Genomic DNA, 15,531 nt, shown 5'->3' on the forward strand with positions numbered 1-15,531 from the left:
AATGGGCTGCGACTATTATGTGACTGAAGACAGCCCCTTACCGCCCCCACCCATTCGTAGCGTCATTAATCACGTGACCGCAAGAGACTGTAATTTATTTTTATTTTTATAATTATATATATTTTTTTTTTATTTGCATCAACATAAAAAGAAAAAACAGTAGATCGTCCATACATAGTTCAACACAATATTACCACAATGTAGTACAAGGACTCAATGGGCGGACTATCCAAGATCTATCTATGCATTATGAAAACATTGATAAGGATACTGTCCGCTCGGAATATACAATAAGAAATATGAAGCTTAGCTTTATGCTACTTCACGTCAGCATCCACCGCCTACACAAGATAAGAAAAGATTCCAACAATAATAACATGACAATAGACAGATACACTAGGGTAGGAAGAAGGTAAGGTAAAGATGGATCCCAGGAGCTGTCATATTCCATCCATTAGGCCTAAGTGTACTTTGAGAGCAATGGTCCCTATCATGGTGGTCTAGAGGAGTCATACATGTCCCAGAGCCTCCACACACTTGTAAAGCGATCTACGCAATTATTCAATGAGGCCGTCAGTGATTCCATTCTCTTGACTTCCCTAATTCTATTAGGAAGGGCATTCAACGTAGGAGGAGTATTGCGTTTCCAATTGGCTGCAATAAGACACTTTGCAGCTGTAAGTATATGAAGAAGCAACCGGGACTGGACCTTCCCCCATCCCTTCGGTGGCACATTTAGAAGATAGGTCAAAGCTTGCCTTGGGGGTCTAACCCCCAAAACCCCCTGAATAAGGTCTCCAACTTCCCTCCAGAAGGGCCTTATTAGTTGACAGTCCCAAAAGATATGAGGAAGTGACCCCACGTCGCTGTGACATCTCCAACCCCTATCCGATACCAAAGGGAAAATGCGATGGAGGAATTCCGGAGTATGATACCAATGCATCAAAATTTTATATTGGTTGTCTTTATAAGCCGCACATAGAGATGATTTCGCTGCCTGGGACCAGATGATTTGCCACAGCGACATGGGGAGCTCCCTGCCCAGGTACACCTCTCACCTGGACATATAGCCATGTCTGGCCGTCTCCTGAAGAGGTGAATCAGCAAGAATAGCATATATCCCTGATATTAACCCCCTAGTTGAGACAGTCGTTTTACAGAGCATTTCAAAGGCTGTGGGTTTAGATAAACACGGTTCCGCTCGCATAGAGTTAGCAAAATGTGTGATTTGCATATAACTAAAGTAGGAGTTTTTTGGTAAGTTATATTTAGCTTGCAACGTCGAGAACGGTAAAATCGTTCGCTGACAGGGGTCTACTATGTCAGCAAAGTAAAATAAACCGGCTCTCGACCATGGCTGGGACATTTTTGTGGTAAGGCTCGCAGGTGGGGAAGGGTTATATAGGAAGGGTGTCATTAGGGATTTTGAGGAAGACAGTGCATACTTCGCTTTAGATATCCTCCAAATATTCCTAGTGAACGTCATTGAGTGTAGGAGGGGGGTCGTCAGGGTATCCGCCGTTCCAGACCACAACAAAGCATTTGGGTGTGTAGGTGCGATCCATAATTTCTCAATCTCAGTCCATTTATTATATGCCGTTAGTGAGGTCCAGCATGGGATTCTTCTCAAAGTACCAGTAAACGTCTGGGACAGCTAAGCCACCTGCCATAACAGACGAGAGCATGACTGAGCTTGGGATTCTATGTCGTCTACCCGCCCAAATGTATTTCAAAAGAGTCGTTTGAAATTTGCACGTCTTTTCGCGGTATAGGAACCGGAAGGGTTTCCAAAAGGTATAGATACTTTGGTAGAATAGTCATTTTAACCGCCGATACTCTGCCGAAAAAAGACATGGGCAGGACAGACCATCTAGATATGAGTTTGTTTATGTCTTGAAAGAAGGGGGCATAATTATGTTTATACAGGGAAGCATATGAACTAGAAATCTGAGTGCCTAAGTATTTTATTGTGTCCGTCTTCCAAGTATATTTAAAGGAAGACTGCAGGGTCGCTATAAGTGACGGGGCCAGATTAATGGGTAAGGCTTCTGTCTTAGAGTTGTTGATCTTATAACCCGAATGGCGACTATATTCTTTTAGGACCGAATGTAGATTGGGCAAGGAGATTTGTGGATTGCGCAAAGTCAGGAGGACATCATCGGCGGGATATTTTTAATTCCCTATCTCTTACCATGATACCTTGAATATCCGGATTTCTCCTGATATAGGAAGCCAGTGGCTCTACGCAAAGCACAAAAGGGAGGGGAGAGAGTGGGCACCCTTGACGGGTACCATTGAAGATAGAAAGGCTTTGAGATGTAGCATGTGGCAATTTTACCATTGCGTTCGGGGAGGAGTATAGTGCACGTATCGCGTGAAGAAAAGGGCCAGAGATGGCAATCGTCGCTAGGGTGGCGAAGTGGAAGGACCAATCTAATCGATCAAATGCTTTCTCAGCGTCCAGACTCAAGAGTAGGCCCGATGTTTCTGATTTATTAATAACATCTAACAGATCTATAGTTCTTCTAGTGTTATCCCCCGCCTGTCTATGCATGACAAATCCCACTTGATCTTTTTAGATCAACCCGGGCAGAAGGGAGCCCAGCCTATTGGCCAGAATCTTGGTGAATATTTTTAAATCTGCATTCAGTAGCGATATCGGTCTATAGTTAGAGCAATAAGAGTGGTCCTTCCCCGGTTTAGGAATAACCGTGATAAAAGAATGAAGCATTGATGTAATGATGGGGGGTTGGAAAACAGACAAGTGAGCCGTAATCTACCCGCCACTCAGTCCCTGCCTACTTGCAACGACCCGCCCTAGGCGACGGGGTACAACTGGGCGACGGTCCCTACGCTCAATAAGTGCACGACAGACAAACAGACAAGGGTACACAGAAGCAAGGGAAAAGGGGCAGTTGCCCACGGCAACACCGTGAGCAACAAGAGTGGTGAACGAGCCGAGTCAAACCAGGAGAGTACGAGGTACCAAACGCAGAGCAGGAGAGTGGTGAACAAGCCGAGTCAAACCAGGAGTGTACGAGGTACCAAACGCAGAGCAGAATAATAGTCAGTAAGCCAGGGTCAATATGAAGCAGGGTCAAATAGTTCAAGAAGCTGCAGCAGGGCCAGGAAACCAAGCGAGAAGAATCACAAGCAAGGAGGAACAGGAAAGGCAGGTATAAATAGACAGAGGGCGGGAGCTAGCTCCGTCTGGCCAGGCTGTGATAGGCTCTCCCACTCCTAAGCCTGCCATCCTGAGTGGTGGAAGATGGAGTAAGTCTCACAGACATAGAAGCAGGTGCAGACTGATTACCTATGGGCGTAGACACAGAAGCTGAGCCTGGCAGATCCTTAACAATTGAGGGGGGTATCTGCTCCCCCGACAGGAAGGAATTAAAGAGGTCTATCATGTGTGGAGTTAGAGAATCCTGAAAGACTTTGTAATAGAGATAAGAGAAGCCATCAGGACCCGGTGATTTACTATTAGGGAGTTCTTTGATCGTGTCCTGTAATTCATTTAACAAGATGCGTGCATTGAGCATATCAATGTCCGATGTTGTAAGAGTGGGGAGAGAGCAGGATTTTAGATATTCTGAGAGGCACTGGGTTCGGGCAGTGGGGTCGGTAGGGAGTTGAGACGGGAGGGAATATAGCTTTGTATAATATTGGTGGAATAGATCGGCCTGTTGCTTAGGGTCAAAGAGCAACTGACCTTGTGAGTCTTTAAGCGCCGATGGGGTCGATTTCAGTTGGTTGTTACGTAATTGTGCTGCCAGTAGTGAGTGTGCCTTATTTCCCCGCTCGTAGTACTTCTGTTTAGTATATAATAATAATCGTTCCACCTTGGCTATAGAGAGATCCTTCAATTTACTCCGTGCCTCAATAATGTGACTGAGAGTGGATGTAGAGGGAGACATGGCCATTCTATGTTCTAGGGAGGTAAGAGTCGCAGTTAAGTCTACCTGTTGTTGTTTCGTGTCCCGCTTGAGGCGAGAAGAAATGGAGATACAATGCCCCCGGAGAACTGCTTTATGGGCTTCCCATATTATGGATAACTTAGGGACTGAGTTCTTGTTAAGGGTAAAATATGAGTCAATGTCGTTCTTAAGAGCATCCCTATGTATCGGGTATTTAAGCAGCCTTTCGTTCAGTCTCCAGTGGCATTGCCTTGTAGTCCGTAAATCTGAACGGAGGTCAAGCATAATCGGTGCATGGTCTGACCATGTGATAAGGCCAATGTCTGCCGAGGATGTAGAGCGTAGGCTCGGTATGTTACCCAGAAAGAGGTCTATCCATTTATGAGTATTGTGTGGGTGGGAATAGAAAGTGTATTGTTTAGCCGAAGGGTTAGAAACCCTCCATAGGTCATATAGATTATATTTACGGATCAGGCGACGAAAGGCTAAGTATGTCTGCGTAGGTCTGATGATGGCGTGCGCGTAGTGAGGGATTGTCTGTCCCTCACGTCGGACACGGGGAGATTAAAGTCCCCACCTATGATGAGAGTGTTAGACGGGAGGCGTGAGAGTTTGGCAAACACTTTCTCCAGAAAAGGGATCTGCAAGGTATTCGGGGCATATATAATACATAGCGTAAGACGAACACCTTTCATTGTCTCCACCAGGATAACATACCGACCCATTGGGTCCACAATGGACTTACTGACTTGCAGCGGACAGTCTCTAGAGACCAGAATCGCAACTCCCGCTTTTTTCTTATTTTGTGTCGCCGTGTATACCATAGGAAAGTGGGGCAAGGCAAATTTAAAGGAGCCAGATCTGTCATGGTGCGTTTCCTGGAGAAATGCAATGTCCGCTTTCAAGCATTTTAGTTCTTTGAGCGCTAATCTCCGCTTGACATTAGAGTTTAGGCCCTTAACATTTAAAGAAACTATGCGCGCCATGACAGATCTAAAGTCAGCAAATCAAACATGAATCATGAATATAAACCCCCAAGAAGGGCCCAACCTGCATCTATTTCGGGACGGTAAGTGACCGTAGTTCCTCTCCATCTCTCCAGAGCCATGTTCCCGAAGATATCTCCTAGTAGAAGACCAGATTCCAAGGAAAGAAGGGGAAGGATAGGGGAGACATAGACATAAAAACACGTAAAATAAAAGCAATAAACATATACAGTAACAGTGCGCTATCAAGTCATACGATTGACTATGAATGGAAAGTACCTTCCATATGGAGACATAATAGTTCAATCGATTCTTATGCGTAACGAACAGTGAAAACAGTAGGTGCATAAAATGTACTAGGAAAATGAGTCGTCTCCGTAGGGGATAAGTGCCCCTAGAAGTCGATGCAGCCGGAGCCCCCCTTAGCAACTTCTGCTCCAGGGTCAGCCAAATCTGGTGACTTGGTCTGGTAGCCCCCCACCACCACCTATATGGGTGTAATACAGCTTAAAAGAAAATAACACATAACATAAGAATATAGAAAAAGTTCAATGCGGCCTGTGCACTAAACAGTGCATTTACGAGTAGTAGCCTACCGCAACAAACTCTTTTATCTCCGGGTTGGAGACTTGCGACCTCTGTCGATAATCGGGTCCCCCGATGTGGTGGATTTCTTTTTTTGCAGGACTTTGTGCCAGACGGGTGGGGGAGGTGGAGGGTGTAGAACGAGATCCCAACTAGGCAATTTCGGTGAAGGAATATCAGAATGCTTGCACATCCATAGGTGACCTGAGGACTGCGGAGCGTCCATCTCTTCTGGCTGTAAGACTGAAAGGGAATCCCCAGCGGTACAGGATGTTAGCATCCCTCAGGATGGAGAGCAGCGGGCGCAGTTGTCGCCGCTTATGTAGGTTAATCCAAGATAGGTCAGGTAGTAGTTGAATCGTAGCATTTCCATATTCAATGGCCCGTTGGGTTCTGGCCTTGGTCATAATGGTTTCCTTCAGCTCAAAGTCCGTAACACAGCAGATGATATCTCTTGGTAGGGTGGTAGCCCCTTTTGGTCGCAGGGCTCTGTGAGCTCTGTCTAATTTAATAGGATGATCCATGGCTGCGCCTATAACTTTGTTAAAAATGGTCGTCAGGATCTGTTTCACATTTTCATCTTGTTTAGGTTCAGGTACACCCCTGATTCTAATGTTGTGGTGTCGACCCCTATTATCAAGATCTTCCAGGTGGTTATGGTAGTCGCTGAGAGCCGTGTTTTGGGCCACTACCGTGGAATGTAGTTGGAAAATATATTGGCGGGTGGAGTCGTGATCATCCTCCAACGTCTCCACTCTATTGGCTACATATTGTATGTCCTGCCGTACAGCTGCAATGGCGGTACTACAGGTATCTTTTACCTCCGCTATAAGAACCTTGAAGTCCTCTCTAGTAGGAAGCTGGCAGAGGATGGAATGCCAGTCTGCCCTTTCAGGTGTGGGGCAATCGGAGTCAGAGGATGAGAGCTCCGCCTGGGAACCCAAGCCTCGGTCACACGAATTGGAGGGAGCTTCCAGCTCCGCGTCACGTGTCTCTCTTCTCCGGTCTCTAGAACGTTTCGAGGAGGAGGAGGAGGGGATCTCGTCCCTCAGAGGCCTCGGAGCCTTGGGTAAGAGCCGGAAGTTCTCTAGGGTGAAAGGTAGGTCACCAACCTGCGAGCCTTTATGCTGTGGAGAGGCACTCGTCAGGAAAGCTTGCTGTCCCTCTGGTTGCGGTAAGGAGGTATCCAAAGATGGCGGGCTGACGACCACGTGACCGTCTTCCCTCCCCAGGTCATGGCGTTTGTCGGCGGGTATAGAGCCAGGTAGTACCGGTGTCAGGGACCGTACCCGATCGGCAAGTGGGTCTCCCTCCAGGGATTCCGATGGGCACCAGGAAGCCTGTGATGCTGTGTCTAAGGAAGGCGCCAGTGATGGCGCTTGTTCCGCCTGTGGGTCTTTGCGAAGGAATGCGTCCAGAGTCCCGGAATTTGGCACGCCGGAAGGTGCCAGTTTATTCTCTGGCTTCTTGGGCACATGTTTCACCATCTTGCGGGTGTATTGGGAGGCTAAATCCAAGATCTACTGCAGTTAATAGGGTGGTTAGTGGAGGAGCTCTGAACCATGCGTCCTACTCCATCGACAGCCGGTCACGCCCCTGAGGCTGTAATTTTTACACTGTTCAAGCCTCTTGCAGTCATGTGATCGATGATGAACATACTCAAACTGGAGAGAGAGGGATCCTTCAGTCAAGTGGTGCTCTGTCGATACTTCACAGCACAGAAAGAAACTACAGAACTTAACGTACCTTGTGACTGAGGAGAATAATGGGGAATTAGCGTGTCTTTGGTAGAAGTGATTTAGTAAGTATTCCATTTTTACTTCATAAAATCAATACATTTATTCCATTGGATAAAACCTTTAAAGCAAAATTTAAGCCCCTACCTTACTGAGGCTCATATGTCGAAGTATATAGTGTATAGTATCTATCAATCTATCTATCTATCTATCTATCTATCCATCTATCTATATATATATATATATATATATATATATATATATATATATATATATATCTGTCAAATATAAAATAGTAAATAGTAAATAATAAATAAATAAATAATAAGTAAATAATAAGCCGTTAAAGGCTTGCAACAAGAACCTTATAGAATTTAAATAGCTTGTCCCCATTGAGTTGTTTTCCAAGCTGGAGCTTAATGATGCGTTTGAGCAATCACATTTACTGTCTGCAGCTGAACCCCAAGCACTATTGCCATTTTATATTCAGTGCTTGGATCCCCTACAATCAAAACTTCTGATATGTCACTATGACGTGTCAAAATTCTTTTAAAAGTTGTTACCCTTTAAGTGATGTTTAGATTTAACAGTCTGGCAGTAAACATGCCTCGGTGGGGTGAGTAAAATTAAACCCAATTGTTAATTGCATTTGGTTAACGGGTTGGTTTACTAGCTAAGGGGGCAATTACTTTTTCACATAGGGCCAGGTTGGGTTGAACAGCATCTTTTTTAAATAAATAAAATCATCATTTAAAAACTGTATTTTGTGTTTACTTAATGTATATAAATATAGATTTCCATTTTGAAATTGTATCTATGCTACTACATTTTTGACCTTTTGACATAAATGTGAACACATCCTGATGATATTGAATTCTACCTGCTACCCGCTACTACAAAAGGTCTTGATGTTTTCTAATTGTATGTCCTGTGTGGCATACAGCATCTGGAAAGGCAGTACCTGTACGTCTACAGTAAAAGTTGGTTGTCATCTGCCTTGCTCTTGTTAATTTGTGGAAATGCCACTCTACATCATGTTTTATTTAACATATGAAGGAAAGAAATATGTTAACTGTAAACTGTAACAACGTCCCTTGTTATCCGAAAAAGTATAATGCTTTGCATCTGTATGGCTAAAAATACTCATGTATTATAAATGCTAGTCACAAAATATTCATGACCCCTGTGCTCACCACTACTTGATATAATACGAGCAGAATCTGCTCTGGGATGTCTGGTTGAAAATATACATGTACAAGTTATGAATAATGCCAGGAATCAAGATAATGTTAAGAAAGGGCAAGCCTCTTGGTTAATATGAAAAATGATGCAAGACACAAGATTTTTTTTTGTGTAACAGGGGTCGGTGTACTTTACAGTATATTGATCTTTGTGTATGTTTCTGTAATGTAGAAAAAAGTCAACATAAAATATCAATATATTACTGTACATGGCTTATATATAGAATTTTTATTTTATTATTGTTACTATGTTTTTTTTTTTCCAGCAGTAGTACCACGGTTCAAATAGATTTAAAGCTCCTTCTACCAGTATTCGTTTTCCTGCTTTATATTTCATGTTAAATATTATAGTAATGTAATCTCTTTAGTGGCACTTTATGTATTTCAGTGTATAATGCCACAAGTTGGTGTAGTATAAAAATATTAGAGTTAAAGTCCCAGAAACCTGATCATTTCTCTTAGGCGTCATGCTCACTTCAGTCAATTTTCATCAGTTCATTTCTATAGCCATGCACACTTCCGTTGTTATAACGGAACCGTGTGGCCGTTCATACGAAAATAGGACAGGTCCTACTCCTGTCCATTTTTGATGGAACAGTCTCGGCCTTTTCATTCATTTGGTCCGTTGAAACAACGGACTGCACACAAAAGCCATCCGTGTGCGGTCCATATTTCACGGATCCGTCATTAGCGGCCGTACGACTGGCAACGGAAATGTGCATGAGGCCTTAGAGATTTCAGAATGTAAGTTGTACAAAAGATACCTGTTCAGTATCTTAGAGCTGGTTCTGCATATAGCGAAATTCAGGCATACTTGGCATATTCTCCTGCTTCACTGACTACTTTCCTATGCTCCCAGACTGACAAACATTATATCAGACGATGCAGAGCAGTTCCCATGTTCAGTTTGGCTGAACAAAGAGTAGTAGCCCACTTTGCCAACTTTTTTTTAAAACTGCATTATTATATAATGTATTTTAAGGTGTTTGGACTTGAGTGACAGTAAGCCCAGATCCACAATGCAAATAGTAATATAAAATACATTTTAGCCTGTTTCAGTGGCACGTAATTTTTCGCAAATCAGAAAAAAAAATTGTGAACTGATTCTTTAATTTAATAAATGATTAATTTCAGGATTTTAATATGTTTCATTAGTTGACTCCATGTATACTATATTGTGCACAATTCGCTGTTAATTCCTAAAAATCTGTATACGTTCACAATAGTATAGTATTCACTGCCTGAATGAACATTTAATATATATGGAACAAAATTTCCATTTAATATATATCCTAAATAAAAACAAATAGGCTAAATGGGCTATATAGTGGGACACTCTATTGGGACATTTAACTTAAGCTCCGTTCACATCTGCATCAGGGCTCCGTTCAGGCGTTCCATCTGAGCTTTCCGTCAGAACGGAACCCTGACTGAAACAAACGGAAACCACAGGTTTCTGTTTGCATGACCATTGATTTCAACGGTGACGGATCCGGCTCAAATGATTTCCATTCGTCTCAGTTGTACTAGGGTTCCATAGTTTTGATGGAGGTAATACTGTATTCGACTACGGTTTTCATTCCGTCAAAACGACGGAACCATCGCAATACTGAGACAAACGGAAACCATTTACACTGGATCCGTTACCATTGAAATCAATGGTGATGCCAACGGAAATCTGTAGTTTCCGTTTGTTTCAGTCAGGGTCCCGTTCTGACTAAAAGTTCAGACGGAACGTCTGAACGGAGCCCTGACACAGATGTGAATAAAGCCTTAAGCCTCATTCATATTTCCATCACTGTTTTCTCTGCCATTTTTGACGGATTCGTGTGTCCGTTTTGGTATCTGTGTGGTTTCCGTGTGTACTCAGTGTCGGTTCCGTGTTTCCGTTTTAAACGGACTTTGTGCTTCCATTTCGCTTCAGTGTTTCCGTTAAGAAAACGGAAGGTATTGAACTTTATTTGAACTAGTCACATGTCCCAGTCTGTGAACTTTGGCACGCCCTGCCATTGCTAGGGCAATAGATCCATCAAAAACGGCTTCTGTGTGCCGTCCATATCTTTGACGAACCCATTGACTTCTATGGACCCCACGGTCACGGAATCACTGACCAAAGTAGGACATGCTCTACTTTTGAAGGAACAGAACAACGGATCAGTCAAAATAACAGACGTGTGCATGGGCCCATTGAAATTAATGGGTTCAGGGTGCTATCAGTGACAAAAACGGATAGCACTGGCAGACGGGCAATGGTAATATATCAGCTCAATATTTGTTATAGATAGAACAGGTGTTTACAAATAAATGGGAATATAGAGTCAACGCTCTCCTACACTGGGTTCTATACTCTGATCTATATGCTTGTGCCTGCTAATAGATTTATTGGCTATTTAGCCCATTTTTTAATTTGGGATATTTATACTACAGGGTGGGCGATTTATATGGATACACCTAAATAAAATGGGAATGGTTGGTGATATTAACTTCCTGTTTGTGGCACATTAGTATATGGGAGGGGGGAAACTTTTCAAGCTGGGTGTTGACCATGGTGGCCATTTTGAAGTCTGCCATTTTGTATCCAACTTTAGTTTTTTCAATGGGAAGAGGGTCATGTGACACATCCAACTTATCGAGAATTTCACAAGAAAAACAATGGTGTGCTTGGTTTTAACGTTAAAAAATTCTGCCTCGTGTGAACGTGGCTAAAGGCTGGAGCCAAGCATTACAAGCAGAGGAGAGCCGTCGCGTCCCATTGTCATTGTGACTATACAGCTCCGAATGGGCTGATATACCACCTGGCAAGCAGAAGGAATGCTCTTATCGAACCGCGGCTGACATCACTGTCCATTAAACAGATAAGCATCCTGAAATAAGGACACCCCCAGAGAAGTCCTTAGTGCAGTATTTAAAAATTGGTTTTCTAAACTAGACATCTCCTTTAAATATTAGAATCTTGGAGAACTACAGACAAATTTAGGTCTACACATTCCCATGACTTCCACATTTGGTCAGTCTCAGTTTTATATAGTAAACAGTATGTACGGGCCACTGTCTCCATTGAAAGTTTCATTAATGTAATTCACAAATAAACACCATGTTAACAGGGCTTACAAGTGAAAAGGATTACAGGAATTGTACATGGGTTTGGGAATAAGCGCTATCAAAGCAGGGGTTGGTTGGATTTTACGCATTCTATAAAACTGCAGTTCATGTGATGGTCCATTTTCTTTTTCTCTTTTTCTTAATTGAGAATTATGGAAACTCTAACCATGCCGCACTTTTGCAGTTAAAATGATGACTCTTCCATCTGTACCCAAGCTAATGAATATGTAATCAGTGCTGCACTGTCTAGGCAATGCTGTATATCCCAGGACAGTTTTATTAAGAAAGTCTTTCTGGCTAAACTTAAAGAGCTTCACAATTTGTTTATCTAAAATAAATAAAAAATCAAGGTATATTAATAACTCTTTAGAGCATGTTGTAAATGCACATTATTTGGTTTAAAGTGTTATTATTTTTTTTTATTTTTTTTATTTTTTAATGCCAGGCTCATGTTCGTGTATAAACTAAAAACCAAAATGAAAATAAACAAAAATTAAACAAAAATTAGCTTAAACATAATTTAACTGGTCTTCTAGTATTTGAATAATGCTGGATACCAAGCTATAAAATACAATACTAGACACTTTCTGCAGGAAAAGAAACCCCTAACTTTTTATATATTGTTGTAGCTTAAAACATGTTAAAATGTGGTGTGGGCTTCTTTGCATAAACAACTTTAGTAACTTTTATATATATTTTTTTTTACCAGGGAGAAAGAGGTTTTGAAGGACTTCCTGGCACAAATGGTCCAAAGGTAAGAATATAACATTTACTGAGCCCTAACTTCTAAAGTCATAGATTCAACTTATTGATATTCAGAATACTTGTTATGAAAATCGTTATTGTATAGTGTTAACGTGCCCTTAACTGTAAGAAAATGTGTGAGACCAGAGCAAGTCAATGAGCCAGATTTATTATTACTGTCTTAAACTTAGACAGCTTAAAACTATACTAGGCAGGCACCAAATTTATCACAGTGGTGAAAGCTGAATGATAAATTTGACACATCTTGCTAGACATGCTAGACACTTTCCTCTTCCTTACACCATTTCTTGGTTGGCTTACTTTAGACCAAATTGTCGCGTTTTAAGCCACACGCCCTTTTCTAGACCTTTTCTAGAACACATAATAAATCTGGTGCAAAGTATATACAGCGTTATTTTGTTGCAAATTGAGTGAGAATTTGAGCCCGTTACTAAGGCTGAGTTCACACGACCTATTTTCAGACGTAAACGAGGCGTATTATGCCTCGTTTTACGTCTGAAAATAGGGCTACAATACGTCGGCAAACATCTGCCCATTAATTTGAATGGGTTTGCCGATGTATTGTGCAGACGACCTGTAATTTACGCGTCGTCGTTTGACAGCTGTCAAACGACGACGCGTAAATTGACTGCCTCGGCAAAGAAGTGCAGGGCACTTCTTTGCACCGTAATTTGAGCTGTTCTTCATTGAACTCAATGAAGAGCAGCTCAAGATATACGAGCGTCACCGACGCCTCGTATATTACGAGGAGGAGCATTTACGGCTGAAACGACGCAGCTGTTTTCTTCTGAAAACAGGCTGTCATTTCAGCCGTAAATGCCTGCTATCGTGTGAACATACCCTAAAGGTGACAGGTACATATAAAAGAAAAAAGAACAAAAAAAAACAACCGAGCGGGCTGTTTTCTAACTGCTGTTAAGAAGCCATCAGGAAAAAGCTTTACTTGTGGCCTAATGTTGCAAGCTACTGGTCCCCATTCTGAGGTCTATCTGGCAGAGGTCCACCATATATTTGTCCACAGTAACAATGATTAGTAATGGAGTTCTCCTGCTGCACATGCACAAACCTCTATCATTAGAGATTGGCACTAGAGATCAAAAGGGTAAAGGGGTTTTTAGACTGGGTGATTATCGGGTAGACGAGAGTTCATAGAACAGCGATCAGCAGATGAAGCGCAATCATCTGCTGGGCGTATTGTTTTAAAAAAGTTAAATATTATCTTTGTCGGCAGCACATCTCTCTGTGTAAGCAGGGAGACGCGCTGCCGACATGATAATGTATGGGGATGAATGTTTGGCGTAACGACCACTCGTCCCCATTCATATCTCCGTGTGACAGGAGCAAACGGGCGCCGATCAACGATGTCTCGTTGATCGGTGCTCGCTGCATCGGCCGATTATCAGCCGGTGTGAAAGGGCCTTAAGGGAACATACAATCAACAGTTACTGATAAGGCTGCTTGTACAGATTTGTCCACGTTTTGCTTCAATTTGGTTAAGGACTCCAATTTCTCATGAAACAATTTCAATACAATTTCGTGACATGCTAGTAAAACCCTCGACGGACTGCAATTCACATCACAACCACTGTGTTGCCACACATAGACACATATAGCATAGACATTTCGTGACAGAGTTTCACAAAAAAATATTGTTGTTTTCAAAGCTGGTTATCTCGCGCCACACACCTCAGGTAATGTAGAAGTAAAGGAGAGGTACGGAGGGACACATCTGTATATAACCTAATGGCTGTTGACAGGTGTGAAAGTGTTTAGCAGTTATGCATGTTGTGTTTTATTATGAAGCAGGCAATATGTGTGCTCAGGGACGTAGCTATAGGGAGTGCAGAGGTAGAAGTCGCACCCGGGCCGTAGAGCGTGAGGGGGACCAGAAGCTCTTCAGCCTCATAAGAAGACACCAGTATAATACATGATGTATGGTAGATGGGGGCCCTGTTGTAGATTTTGAATTGGGCCCTGGAGCTTCAAGTTATGCCTCTGAGGGTGCTACAGTTAATCTAGCATTGGGGGGGGACGACTATTGAGGGACAACATTACAATGAGAATAGCTTTATGAGCTCTACTATGACTAATGTCAGTATTGAGTATATGACCAGGAGTAGTTTAGAAGGTGTGATTACAGTATTGAAGGGTGTGTCTTATGTTGGAAATTACACATCATTTCCTCCCTCTGTCAAACCACTTAAATTCTGTGGTCACTATTGACCACAGCATTTCTGGGGTTAAACGGTCGGGATTGGAGGAGTTAAATGGCCAAGCTCGTGCAGGGATTAAAGATTGGAGCCTGACTTACTGTGAACGTGAGGGGACAGCACGATCACCATCACGTATATGCACGTCGGAATGACGTGCATGTACCTAATTCTGCGTTAGGCGTTAAATAGTCGCAGATCTGCACGCAGATTAGCCCCATTCAATGGGTCTAATCTGCATGTGGCTTCCCAATGGTGTTTTTGCTCAGAAACTGCATTAAGAAGTGACATGTCTCTTATTTTTAATCAGCAAGCCAATTTTTAATCTCTCATGTTGAACAAGCAGAATTGATGCAAATCTGTGTGAATTTTCCTCTGTGAACAAAGCCTTTGTTATAATTTTCTGAACATTAAGTTAAGTTGTACTAAATTTGTAAAATAAAGAAACATATAATGCTATAATTTCCTCCTTGTAAAATTCTAAAATAATATCAATAGCAGTTGTGATCCATACATCTAGTTGGATGAGACTTGCTTCTCCTTAAATGTCTTGGTGAACAATCTTTAGCCATTGAGCAATTTATATTTTCTTAGGGTATTGTTTAGGCTCTGTTCACATCAGCGTTGGGGTCCCGTTCTGACATTCCGTCTGAACTTTCCGTCAGAACGGGCCCCTGAGCAGACACAGACACAGACGGAAACCAGAGGTTTCTGTTTCCATCACCATTGATTTTAATGGTGACATATCAAGAGTAGACTGTCAAGTGGGAAGTGCTCAGTATCTTTGACTGAAAATTACACTTAGAGGGGTTTTCCCATGAGGGACATTTATGACATATCCACAGAATATGTCATAAATGTCAGATAGATGCGTGTCCCAGAGCCACTTCCTGATTACATGGTCGAGACATGGTCAGGAGTTACGGAAATAACGTAGTATGAGCTACACTGTTTCCGTAACTCCCATAGTAGTGAATGGCAGTTACGAA

The 15,531-nt window shown here is 42.4% G+C and overlaps 1 protein-coding gene across 1 annotated transcript in view; it reads left to right on the forward strand.

Moving 5' to 3' along the window:
* Window positions 1–15,531, forward strand: part of LOC142760489 (uncharacterized) — a 161,451-nt gene that overhangs the window by 64,560 nt on the left and 81,360 nt on the right. Inside the window, exon 6 of the mRNA XM_075863685.1 lies at window positions 12,277–12,321. Within this exon, the coding sequence (XP_075719800.1) occupies window positions 12,277–12,321 (45 nt within the window). The remainder of the gene's footprint in view (window positions 1–12,276; window positions 12,322–15,531) is intronic.

The sequence above is a fragment of the Rhinoderma darwinii genome, chromosome 4, assembly GCF_050947455.1.
Source record: "Rhinoderma darwinii isolate aRhiDar2 chromosome 4, aRhiDar2.hap1, whole genome shotgun sequence".
NCBI lineage: Eukaryota > Metazoa > Chordata > Amphibia > Anura > Rhinodermatidae > Rhinoderma > Rhinoderma darwinii.